Source organism: Rhincodon typus, chromosome 31, assembly GCF_021869965.1.
Source record: "Rhincodon typus isolate 14 chromosome 31, sRhiTyp1.1, whole genome shotgun sequence".
Taxonomy (NCBI): Eukaryota; Metazoa; Chordata; class Chondrichthyes; order Orectolobiformes; family Rhincodontidae; genus Rhincodon; species Rhincodon typus.
Window position 1 is genome coordinate 14,503,172 of NC_063362.1, and position 12,830 is coordinate 14,516,001.

Below are 12,830 nucleotides of genomic sequence, written 5' to 3' on the forward strand. Positions count from 1 at the left end.
AAATAAAGCTAGGTTCAAAATTAGGGTATAGTTGGGCAACAGTGTGTCGAATTAAGTTCGTTCCAACATTAAAGGCACTTGCTATCCTTATTGCAATACATGCACGGATAAATACCTTCAGCTACATTTAACATGGAAATAGCTTGTTGGTGCAGCCAAATGGGGGCGCTGCAGATCCTCAGCTGGTCTGGTAATTACATTGCGATAATTACCACTTCTGGTTAAGTTTACACAAGTCCACATTCCTTAGAAAAGCTGCCAAATTGTGTAGACTTTTAATATATATTTCATTAATAATTATATCTGGAAACTGACACACAGTAGTACAGGGATCATGTTAACGAAACCAAGCGGATCCCTTATTCAGAACTGATCCAACATACTGTAGATGAGGTGATTCCAGAATATCTAACTAATAATACTTGATTTACTTAATCTTCTCTGCTTTCTCTACCCCACCCACCTCAAAGATAAAGGCGGGGGGGGATTTGGTTTTTTCTCCCCACTGTACATACACTTGGGCTTCACTATTTCTACATTGACAAGTTATTTTGCAGACAATCCCTCTAGTTTCCAGGGGACCACAGATCACCATGAACAGAAACACGTGTCGTTTGGCTTGACGATTTGACTTTGAAAAGACAAAAAAATAGAAATCAACACTCTCTCGAAAGAGACTAATCCATTAGTTGATTTGGTGTTGGCTTTAATCGAGCAGAAAAAGCACACTTGGTTCAGTGTGCAGCAGAGACTGAATGACTGCAAGAGCTCCGGTGGCAGGTAAAAAACAAAAACAAAAGCCAAATACTGCAGATACTGGAAATCTGAAAAAAGGAAAAACAAATTCTGGAAACGGCCTTAGCTTGCATGTTTCTAAGTAGCTCTGGTAACAGCTGTGGGGAGAAAGAAACAAAGTTTTCAGGCATCAACTTTCAGATTCAAACTATTGTAATACTTCGTTTCTATTCTGCACTAACTATAAACTTTAATCATCTGAAACCAGGTAGCTTAGTGGTTGCCAACCATTTTAAATTCAAAATGGTAGCCTTGTGCTTGGTGCTAAGCACAAGCCACAAATGACCCCATAGAAAACACAGAAGTGTAGTTCTAATGCTACATAAATCTGAAGCTAATATATTCATTTTGTCCTTTCCCCACCGAGTCTCAGTATGACACCCGACACTATACATTATCTGCTACTGTTTTGAAGGATGGTGGTTGTAGTTTGAGTCTGCTACTTGTATACAAACCAAATTTTTATAAAAAACTGTGCAGTGAATGCGACACTTGAACTTGACTATCTTCACTTTGGAGATAGCATCCGAGAGGTATATGGAGTAAAATTAAGCTCTCACTTTAAAAGCCCAGGAAGATGAGTGGATATTTTCCTCTGTTTACAAGTCCCCAAAAATAAACTTTCAGCTCAATCTCATTTTACGTAGCAATTACCTCTACTACTTTATAAATCAAATAGGTGAATTCAACTGCATGGAAAAATGAGAAAGAAATGACAGGAAAGCAGAACTCAGGGGAGGTTATTAAAGTCTCCAGCACAGACAAATAGGACAGTGTTTGGAAAGAGTTAGGAATCAAACTTCAAGCACATTGGATAAATGAGTGACATGAGAAGAGGGACAGTAAATACAGGACTGAAGGTGTTATGTCTTAATGCATGCAGTATAAGGAATAAAGGTAAATGAGCTTGTGTCGCAGATCAAAATTGGCAGGTATGATGTGGTGGGCATCATGAGGACATGGCTGCAAGGGGATCAGGATTGGGAGCTGAATATTCAAGGATATACATCCTATCAAAAAGATAGACAGGTGGGCAGACGGTGTGGGTTTGCCTTATTAGTAAGAAATGAAATTAAATCAATAGTAAGAAATGAAGTAGGGTCGGATGGTGTAGAATCTGTGTGGGTAGAATTGAGGAATTGCAAAGGTTTGAAAAAAAAACTGATAGTTGGAGTTACGTACAGGCCTCCAAACAGTAGTCAGGAGCTGGGGCTCAAGCTATGCCAGGAGATAGAAAAGGTGTGTAAGAGAGGCAAAGTTAGTGATCATAGGGGATTTCAAATATGCAGGGGGAACTGGGAATCCACCGCAAGAAAAGGAATTGGTAGAATGTCTGAGATGGCTTTTTGGAGCAGCTGGTGGTGGAGCCCACTAGGGAAACAGGCAGTTCTGGATTTAGTGAGATAACAAGGTGCAGAGCTGGATGAACACAGTAGGCCAAGCAGCATCAGAGGAGCAGGAAAGCTGATGTTTCGGGCCTAGACCCTTCTTCAGAAAATGAAGAAGAATCTAGGCCCGAAACGTCAGTTTTCCTGCTCCTCTGATGCTGCTTGGCCTACTGTGTTCATCCAGCTCTGCACCTTGTATCTCAGATTCTCCAGCATCTGCAGCTCCTACTATCACTGGATTTAGTGTTGTGCAATGTGGCAGATTTAATAAGGGAGCTTAAGATGAAGGAGCCCTTAGGAGGCAGTGATCATAATATGACTGAATTTACTCTGCAATTTGAGAGGGAGAAGATAGAATCAGAAGTAACGGTATTACAGCTGAATAAAGGCAACTACAAAGGCACGAGGGAGGAGTGGGGCAGAATTGACGGGAGAGGAGCCTAGCAGGAAAGACAGTAGAATAGCAACAGCAGGAGTTTCTGGGGGTAATTCAGGAGACACTGCAAAAATTCATCCCTGGAAAAAGAAGCATACTAAAGGGAAGATGAGACAACCCTGGCTGACAAGGATAGTCAGGGACAGCATAAAAACAAGAGAAAGCATATAATATGGCGAAGGGCAGTGGGAAGCCAGAAGATTGGGAAGCTTACAATGACCAACAAAAATAAATAAAAAAAAAAAAAGAGGGAGAAGATTAAATGAGGGTAAGCTAGCCAGTAATATAAACAAGGACTGTAAGTGTTTCTTTAGATCTATGAAGGGCAAAAGGAGAGGCAAAAGTGGACACTGGAGAGATAGTGGTGGGGAGCTAGGAGATGGCCGAGGAACTGGATAATTACTTCGTGTCAGTCTTCATGGTGGAAGACACAAATACTATCCCAAAAATTCAAGAGACAGAGGGCAGACCACAGTATGGTGGCCATCACCAAGGAGAAGGTGCTAGAAATACCTGAAGGCAGATAAATCACCAGGACCAGATGGACTGCATCCCAGAGTTCTTAAGGAATTAGCTAAAAAGAGATAGCGGAGGCATTAATGGTGATCTTTCAGGAATCACTAGAGTCAGGGAGGGTTCCAGAGGACTGGGGGAAAAAAAACAAAATCACTAATGTGACACCCCTGTTTAAAATGGGAGTAAGGCAAAAGATGGAAAGTTACAGGCTGATTAACCTAACCTCAGTCGCCGGTAAGATTTTGGAGTCCATTGTGAAGGATGAGATTTCTGAATACTTGGAAGTGCATGATAAAATAGGGCAAAGTCAGTATGGTTTCATCAAGGGGAGGTCATGCTTGACGAATCTGCTGGAATTCTTTGAGGAAGTAATGAGCAGGTTAGACTAAGGAGAGCCCATGGATGTTATCTACCTGGACTTCCAGAAGACCTTTGACAAGGTGCAGCACAGGAGGCTGCTGAGCAAGATAAGGGCCCATGGTGTTAGAGGCAAGGTACTAGTATGGAAAGAAGATTGGCTGTCTGGCAGAAAGCAGAGAGTGGGGATAAAGGGGTCCTTCTCAGGATGGCAGCCAGTGACCAGTGTTGTTGCACAATGGTCAGTGTTGGGACCACAACTTCACATTTTATATATTAATTATCGAGATGAAGGAACTGAGGGCATTCTGGCTACATTTGCAGATGATACAACAGGTAGGTAGCGGGGAAGCTGCAGACAGATTTGGACAGGTTAGGAGAGTGGACAAGTAAGTGGCAGATGGAGTACACGGGAAAGTGAGAGGTCATGCACTTTGGTAGGAATAACAGAGGTATTGGCTATCTTTTAAATTGGGTGAAAATTCAGAAGTCTGAAATGCAAACAGACTTGAGTTCTAGTCCATGATCCTCTCAAGGTAAACTTGCAGGTTGAGTCAGTTGTTAGGAAGGCAAATGCAATGCTGGCATTTATTTTGAGAGGACTTGAATACAAAAGCAGGGATGTACTACTAAGGCTCTAAAAGGCACGTCAGGCCATATTTAGAGTATCGTATGCAGTTTTGGGCCCCATAGCTCAGGAAAAGGATGTACTGACCCTGGAGGGGGCTCATAAGAATGGTCCCAGGACTGAAAGGCTTAATGTATGAGAAATGTTTGAGGACTCTGGGTCTAAACCCAAAGTATTTTAGAAGGATGAGGGGGGAATCTAATTGAAACACAATACTGAATGGCCTGCACAGAGTGGATTTTGGGAAGAGGTTTCCATTGGTAAGAGAGACTAGGACCCAAGGGCACAGCCTTAGAGTAAAGAGAAAACCTTTTAGAATGGAGGTAGAGAAACTTCTTCAGAGTGGTGAATCTATGGAACTCACTGCCTCAGAAGGCTATGGAGGTCAGGTCAGTGAGTACATTTAGGACAGAGATAGATAGGTTCTTGATTGTCAAGGGGATCAAGGGTTATGGGGAGAAAGCAGGAGAATGGGGTTGAGAAACTTATCAGCCAAGATTGAATGGCTTAATTTCTGCTCCTATGTCTTAAGGCCTTAATTCCTGGCGGAATTTGGTAGTCAACCCATTAACTGAAGGAATGGATAAGACAAACAATTTGTTCCATCACATCTAGTTTCTGCTATGACCTATTGAATCCATCTGCCAACTTCCTCAGGTGTTTATAGAAGATTTGAGTGGAATCATTTTTCTTGTCTTTTTTAAGAAAAAAAAAGTGCTGCAACACTTTCCAAGTCTGGAGAAAATGCTAGAAAAGAATCAAAGAGGACCAGAGCCACTTTCAACTTGAATGCATTCACGTCACTGATCATATGTGCTAAGTCTGTCATTTGCTGCTGTTTGCCTCATTCAGTTTGACATTGGGCTTCTTTATAGACAATGTCAAGTAACCAATTAACATCTAACACTCCACTGCACACTTCATTTCTTGATTTAAGAAAGTAACAATTCCAGGCATGAGATCCAAAAATCTTTGCAGGATCTTTCCTTAACTACCTCACATCAGCACGAATGATTAATACGCAGAGTAAGATTTTAAAGTAAGCAATGTCAGAAGGCTGTTGTGAGAATTGAGTTCAGAATCTTAACTTTCATGATATGAGGAAAGAGTCCATACCTTTATTCAAAACTTGCTGGATCATACAATAGTAATTGACAAGAGAGGGGAAAATCAGGATTGTTTCTACAAAATTGCAACAAAGCTCACTGGCTTGCAAGCATGGCGCACCAGCCATCAGCTTGGATAGAGACCAGTTTCTTGTTTAAAGCATATTACTCAAGCACATACTTTTTAAAATCTGTTGTTGAGATCATCATCCCTTGTTCTCTCTCTAAGGGAAAAAAAAGGGTGCGAAGATTCTCTTTGGTGATTATGCCCTTAAGATCCATGCGCACAAAAAAACCAAATCAACCGGGTTGTGTGTTAAGACATGTCAATGAATTTATCGAGCTGCACTAAGTATTATTCAGTCTTTCCGATCCTGCATAATTGCTGAAAGAGGTCTTTGGATAAAGATTCCCTTGGTGCTTCCAAAGTAGCGAAACAAGTGATATGCACTGGATTGCTGTTATTAATTTTGTTCCTAAAGTCTTTGAATTCAGTGGCTATAGATGTGCAATCTTACAATCCGAATGTTTTGCCAGAGGTTAAAAAAAGGGCAAATTACTTTTTAAGCCAGCAGCAAAAGATGCTTTCATGTTCCCCATCTACATTTTTATCCAATTCCTTCTGGAAAAGTGATTAAATCTGGTTCCACTACATTTTCAGGCAGTGCCTTTCAGATCATCATTTACTGCAAAAAACCCCTTCCCCATGATATCTGTTGTGTTCTCTTGTTACTGACCTTTCTGCCACTAGATGCTGTTACTTCTTACTCTCCATGCCTTTCATGATTGAATAGAATTGTCAACAATCTCAATGCTCTGACCCGTGTACTACCTCAGTTTCTTCATGCAATTTCAAGCCTTGATACTAAACATTGTAGGCACCTAATTTTCCTTCAAGTATTCGTAAGGATGTTTTGATGGGTATTAAGGTTTGGAGAGAGGTAAAATGAACAGTACTTCATTCATGCTCGTGTTAAAGAAGCTACAGGTCTTTGGATTGCAAAATGTCTTTTATTAAGTCTTCCTTACAATAAAATACAATTGAACAAGCTTAGCTGCAATGCCAACTTGAACAATTACACTTTTATACAAAAAGGTGAAGTGGGGCACAAATAGCTCAAGAGGCACTTGTTTGGGTTTCAGTAATTGCTGGGCACTTCTAAAGCCTGAGTGGCAGTAGTTACAGCACTAAAGGCTGAACAGCAAGTTCTGACAAAGAATCACAAACCAAAGTTAAACTTGCTGGCTGAAGGCATTGAGGAACCTCAAGTTTACAAAATCATGTCAACTGATGTCTAAATAGGAGTTTCATTGAAAATACTGTTTAGAAAAAGATTTTTGGTGATCTATTATACCAACAATACAGCAGTGATGGTTAATTCAGACTTTAGTCTTCACAAAATGCCAATGAGCTGGACTAGACATACATCACCCATCAGGCAATGATCTCAAACCATTTTGTATATACCATCCCACTGATCAGATCCAGCCAATTAATGCTGCAAATCAGATTACTTGAAGGTAAGTGCTCAGCTTGGATTCCCCCCCCTTTATTCCAAAGGAACATTAAAGAAGCATCTGAGTAACTTTGCGCTTCAATAACATACAATAGCTGTTGGGGGTCTTTACAAAATACCCATCACCAATGTATTGCTCACAATTTGCCAACAGTGCAATAAAAGCTAAACAGTGCTAGACAATATTCAACATTTATCCAAGACCAATCACCAGCAAAAGTGAATATCAAGTGCAAACAGGCAGCATTACTGACGAGTGGAAGCGCGAGTGGGAGACAGAAACTAGCCAATAGTACGAGTCCAACCATTGAGATGCTGTGTCCCTGTTGACACTTGAAGTCCCATTTAGGAGTGTACAAATTTCCTTTTAAAACTCTTGTGCAAAAATAAAAAAAAAAATAAAAAAGATTTTCTTGCGTTCATGAACCCAGGTCAATTGCTGATGATATAATTAAAGGCTTACAACCAATTTTAGTGAAACAAAAGTGACTACATAAGCCTTCAACCAGCAAACAGTTATGTATGATATGTTAATTTAGTATTAGCATCCCCCTTAGCTTGGAGTTTCTTTTCTAAAAAAAAAATTCAAAAGGAAACATCTCACCACTTATCACGATTCATGAATCGTGCATTAAAAGCCCAATGCCAGCGAGCAAGGCACATATCAGTTTGGAATCTAAATACCCATGTGAATTTTAAAGCTGTAACTTGAACTTTCGTCTCATCTGGGACATTGAGCAGATAAGGCACAAATAAGCTTTGTTTTTGGCTTTTCTTTTAGTGTTTGCAAAAAGGGATAGAGGGAACCAGCACACCGAGGACAATATTTTGACAAAAAAAAAAATTCCATTATTGAGCAAATCTGAAAGTGCAACACTCTACTACAGTTCATTCCAAGAGGTCACTGTCAGGACCCTCACTATCACTTTCAGCTCAGAGGACAGGACTTGACCAAGGCTTTTTCCAGACCCAACACCGACTACTGGTGCTAAAGATGATACAGGATGGATGGTCAAGGTTACAATTTCCTTCAAATTCAAAGTTAATCTTGAAATAACCAGGGGAGGCAGAAACAAAATAAAATTCCTGCAAAAAGATGCTTTAAAAGTATATCATCTGACCTCTGAAAACAGGAGAAACTTTTTCAGTAAGAGCTTGATAAAAATCAAGTGTTCAGTGTTCAACAGAAAATGAATTGAAAGTGGAGAAGAATTAGAAACTTCAGGTTCAGGAACCGTTCTCCTGTTTCGATTCTACTAGCAAAAGGAAACCCACCACCCTCTGACTTTGGTTCTGTTAAAAGCCACAGATGCAAGGGGACAATACAGTTGTTGACTAGCCATCTCACCTTTTTGCCCTTCATGTTTCCTTAAAGGTTTGACGTGCAGGTAGCCCACATTTCTACATGCACAACAACATTCATGATCCATTACTCTATCTTTGCCCAGTCCTAATGGCCAAGACTAGCAACTGCAGCCTGCCAACATTTTAATTTGCACTGTCGCTTCATTTAAAACTCATGGGTTTTAATTGCCAAGAATTTACAAAGTGTGTTTTTAAAAAAAAAAAAAAAAAAACCTTGGGAAAATAGGGGAGAACGCAAGTCCCATCAGCTTATTTTGACAATTACAGACAACAGACATTTGATAAAGAATGATCATGACCAGGAGTTCAAGTGTTTAGCTGTCTCTTCATTAAAAGGAGACAAAGACAATACTATCTCTAAGAATTTATACTATTAGGACTTCAATTCTCCTGTAGAAGGATTGGTCCCACCCAAGACTAAGACGTCAACAGCAACATCCATCTTTCTGAAGTTGTCAAATGTCATGTTGCCTTGTCTGTCCATTACAAATACAGTGGGTGATCAACATTGGGGAAGTTAAAACTGAGATTAATGTTTTTTAATTTTACCTGAACTCCTGATTATAAGTCAATCTCCCCCAACACTTAATGTTTAAACCAATAGACAAGTGAACCCTTAAAAACATAGTAGATAAGGTGGGTTGAAACCAGAAATCCTCTTCTGCCTCCAATTTCCAATAGGCAAGATGTTGGTCTTATGTGGTTTGCCAAACTATACAAAAAGAGGAAAAAAAAGCAGAGTTTAGAGTAGAAAACATAACCTTATTACTGAATTACTTCAATGATTACAGGTCTGTTGTGCTGCATCTCTTACATGCAAGGCAGCAGGAAACTGCTCAATACACATTACTCAAATGATGACAAGTTTCAGGTTTACTGACTGCTCAGGTTGTGTACCTGCAAACACAAGCCCACACCATGAGGGATGAGTTTAAACTTAATTAACATCTCTGATCTCAGCCTTAATGTGTTTTTAAAAGAAAGAGATCCTTGAGACATGGGTGCTAATGGCAAGGCTGGCATTTATTTCCCTTTCCAATTATGATAATAATAATGATCAGGGCACAGCTATTAAATCGCTCGACTGTTAATCCAGAGACCCAGATAACGATCTGAGGCCTGGGTTCGAATCCCGCCATGGCAGATGGTGGAATTTGAATTCAATAAATGTCTGGAATTAAGAATCTAATGATGACCGTGAATCCATTGTTGATTACTGGAAAAACCCATCTGGTTCTCCAATGCCCTTTAGGGAAAGAAACTGCCATCCTTACCTGGTCTGGCTTACATGTGACTCCAGACCCACAGCAGTGTGGTTGACTCTCAACTGCCCTCTGGGCAATTAGGGATAGGCAATAAATGCTGTTTAGCCAGCGACACCCTCATCCCATAAATAAATAAAACAATTCCTAGTTACCAGATTTGATATAATCAAGTTCTCAAGCAAGCTACACAATTGTGTAGCTGAGTTAACTTAGGTAGAATTGGATTCCCAGATTGGGTAAGGATTGCAAGTTTACTGCATTGAAGAGCTTATACTGGTTGTGCTATGGCAGTCTAACCAATTTGTGATCACTTTTTTACTGAGACTAAATCTAATTTCTAATTAAAAAACATCTAAATTCAGATTCTCAAATTTGAGTTGATGAGCAGATGACACTGCTCCTTTCTAAAGTGGGTTAACCAATCAAACCCAGGAATAGGAATTACAAACAGAAAAGATTAAGATCAATTTAAAACAAAAACACCAACTATAAAGAGAGAAAATGGGACAGGTTTGGATACTCACCAACTATGATAATAATAATGATCAGGACCACAGCTATTAATATTGCCCACATCTAAGAGGAAGAAATGAGAGGCACTTAATATATTGAATGCATTACTACTAAAGAAACAGGCAGCCATTATTTCTGAAGAAGAGTCCCGACCCAAAACATCAACTTTCCTGTTCCTCTGATGCTGCCTGGCCTGCTGTGTTCCTCCAGCTCCATACTGTGTTATCTGACTCCAGCATAGGTGGTTCTTACTATTTCTCAGCCATTATCAAAGTTCACAAAAGCTCTAGTGCATAGGTTACCTACTTTCTTCTAGCATTCATGAACATTAATAGCCTTGCATTTTATTCAGCATCTAAAGTACATAGAGTGACTGCTATGTTCCCACCCTTCCCCTCCCACAACAGTACGATACCACAAAGCTAACTAGTTGATTTGATCCCAGTTGTGGGATGACTGCAGGCAAGACACACAAGACTGTTGCCTCGGTTGTTCTCAGGATCAAGGTCAGTGCAAAACAGATAAAACCTTGGGTTGAACTGGTTTCACTGGAAGGACAGCACTTCTCAACAATGTAGCAATCAGCATTCCCCAGAAAGAGAGGAGTGTTATCCTAATCCAAATGCCTTGTGACAAGCAAGTCAGTTGAAAATCAGACATTTTATTACCACGTTGGCAAGGCTGTAAAATTGAATGAATAGAGCCCAAGCTAGCTGCAAACAGAAGGACCATAACCTTACCTTGCAGTTCTTCCACCAATATTTGCGTTTTAGTTTTGCAGCACTGGTCTCAAACTGAGATGCACCAGCTTGAAGTGCATCAGCTCGGTCATCCAACTCTGTAAGTTTCTGATCTCGTTCAAGGACTCTGTCCACATTCACTCTCATGATATCCACGACCTAAGGGTGACAAAATACATGGGAGTGTGAAGAAAAGTCCTGCTGTTGCTTATTATCATCAGTGACCCAAGGGTTGAGGACCCAGCACTTCATCTCTTATGAAGATCCTGCAAACTTTAGACACACATAGAACAAAGTGCAGAGAGGTAAAACAAAGGTGTTGATTAATGGAGTTAGCATCACCTGCATGTGCTACATGCTTGGAAATGGTCTCCGTGATGTAGATTGAATATAGATGGTGTTAGGAACAGCATCATTCCAGACAGAACTTCATCTATACTCATATCTACAGTCAGACAGCCAAGGAAAAACAGACAAGTTAATTACTACATTCCCCACTGTTAGAGGTCTATCATCATTATCAGAGCAGCATTGGTCACAAATCAAAAATCAAAATGATTGAAAGTGGTTTTAGTTTTAAGTACAAAGAAATCCTCAACGTCTGCCATTGTAAAATAATATCCAACTAAATGCAATACAGAGTAGCCTCAGATAGTGTCACACTAACAGGGACAAAAAGGTTCAGCAAGGTTTGAGGTTTACAATATTCTACTCAAAAAAAGAGAGATGTAATAAAAGTTTTAAATTGAAATATTCCCAGTGCATGCCAAATTTCAACCCAAACACCGCTAATTCACTGCAAATGTTCTAGATGGGTCCTTGCAGCAACCTACTTTACAAGCCACAGAAATATGCCGGTAAAGTACTTTGTACATGTGCATGGGGTGCTCCACCCCATGGAGTGGCATTGACCCAAAATACAGCCTTTGATTACAGGCTTTGGAAGTATGCTGCAGAAAACAGAGGCAACATGTACGACTCTTACCTAATAATTGTGACCGAGTCTTCTATTGGTATGTGGGAGCATGCAAGATGATGTCTCACCATATGCCCAATAGAGTAAGGCACCAGCACTGCAGTCCTTATGGTAAATAAAAAATAAAGAGATCCTAAAAAAGGATGATTTGGAAGAGTGACCAAATACAAGATCAAAAGGAATGGGTTGCAGGGAGCTGGAGGTTTAAAAGGAGCATTTAAAAAGAGGGTCATTGGGTGATTTGGAGCATGCAGAATCAATGCGGAATATAGGGGAGCATGTGAGAAAGAGAGACAGAAAGAGGTAGAAAGGAAGGGAGAAAACATTTAAGCACCAGTGAGAAAGCAAGGATAAAGGATATGGGGGAAAAAAAGATAGGTTATAGTCTGTACAGCACTGAATGGGCTAAAAGCTAAAGTCTGGCAGGAAGCAGCGCAAGATTAATCAGAACACTGGAGCAAACAAAAATACTAGGGTTTCAATAGTAGATAGGCTGAAGCAAGGTGGTGGTGTTTCGGTGATTGTCTGCTGGAGAGATAGTTTGGCACTCTGTATACATCATTTGGTGCTACTTGTTATAGAACCAGAGGCAAAACAAGTATGAGCATTCCACAAGTGAGTTTCACTCATGATGATTTTAAGTCTACATCTTCTGTCTCCATGCCCAATAAGGTTGTTGCTTCCAGATCTATTTTCAATCAGAACTTAATTTTTTCTTGGAAAGTGCAAACCTTGGCTGTTGTATGGAGACCGTCTATAGCAAGCAACAGTACTGCAGCATCAAGGGCCAATTCCAACTCAGCATATTGAAAGGAAAAGGCCACGGACTGTCTGAATTAAGATTGCCTTTTATTAAACCAATTCACAAATCACTAGCTAGGCTCAGCTAGAGTACTGTATTCACTTCCTAGTAAAACACTTCAGGAATAATGTCAGATCCTGGAGGGGGTACAGAGGTTTATCAGGAAGCACAGTCAGTTACATAGCAAAACAAGAGCAGTTGCAATGGTTTCCTTCATACAAGGAAGTAAAGGAAAATGGGATATCTGAAGTGATAAAGAGTTTTGAAAGAAGCATGCAAGGAAAAACTACATCCAGTGGCTGAAGGATCAATAAAGGGTCAAAGATTTAAGATCATTGGCAAAACACCAGAAAGAAAAAGTTAACACCGAGTGAGATCTGAAATGTATTGTCAGAAAGAGTGGAGAGCAGATTCAACAGTGACTTT

At 40.1% G+C, this 12,830-nt stretch overlaps 1 protein-coding gene across 1 annotated transcript in view; it reads right to left on the reverse strand.

Annotated features, from left to right (window-relative positions):
- Positions 1-6,217: 6,217 nt before the first annotated feature.
- The window catches only part of vamp3 (vesicle-associated membrane protein 3 (cellubrevin)), a 17,538-nt gene continuing 10,925 nt past the window's right edge, over positions 6,218-12,830 (reverse strand). The window contains exons 3-5 of the mRNA XM_020532836.2: positions 10,627-10,785; positions 9,898-9,949; positions 6,218-8,820 (exon numbers count right to left, since the gene is read on the reverse strand). Coding sequence (XP_020388425.2) covers positions 8,804-8,820; positions 9,898-9,949; positions 10,627-10,785 — 228 coding nt within the window. The 3' untranslated portion in view covers positions 6,218-8,803. The remainder of the gene's footprint in view (positions 8,821-9,897; positions 9,950-10,626; positions 10,786-12,830) is intronic.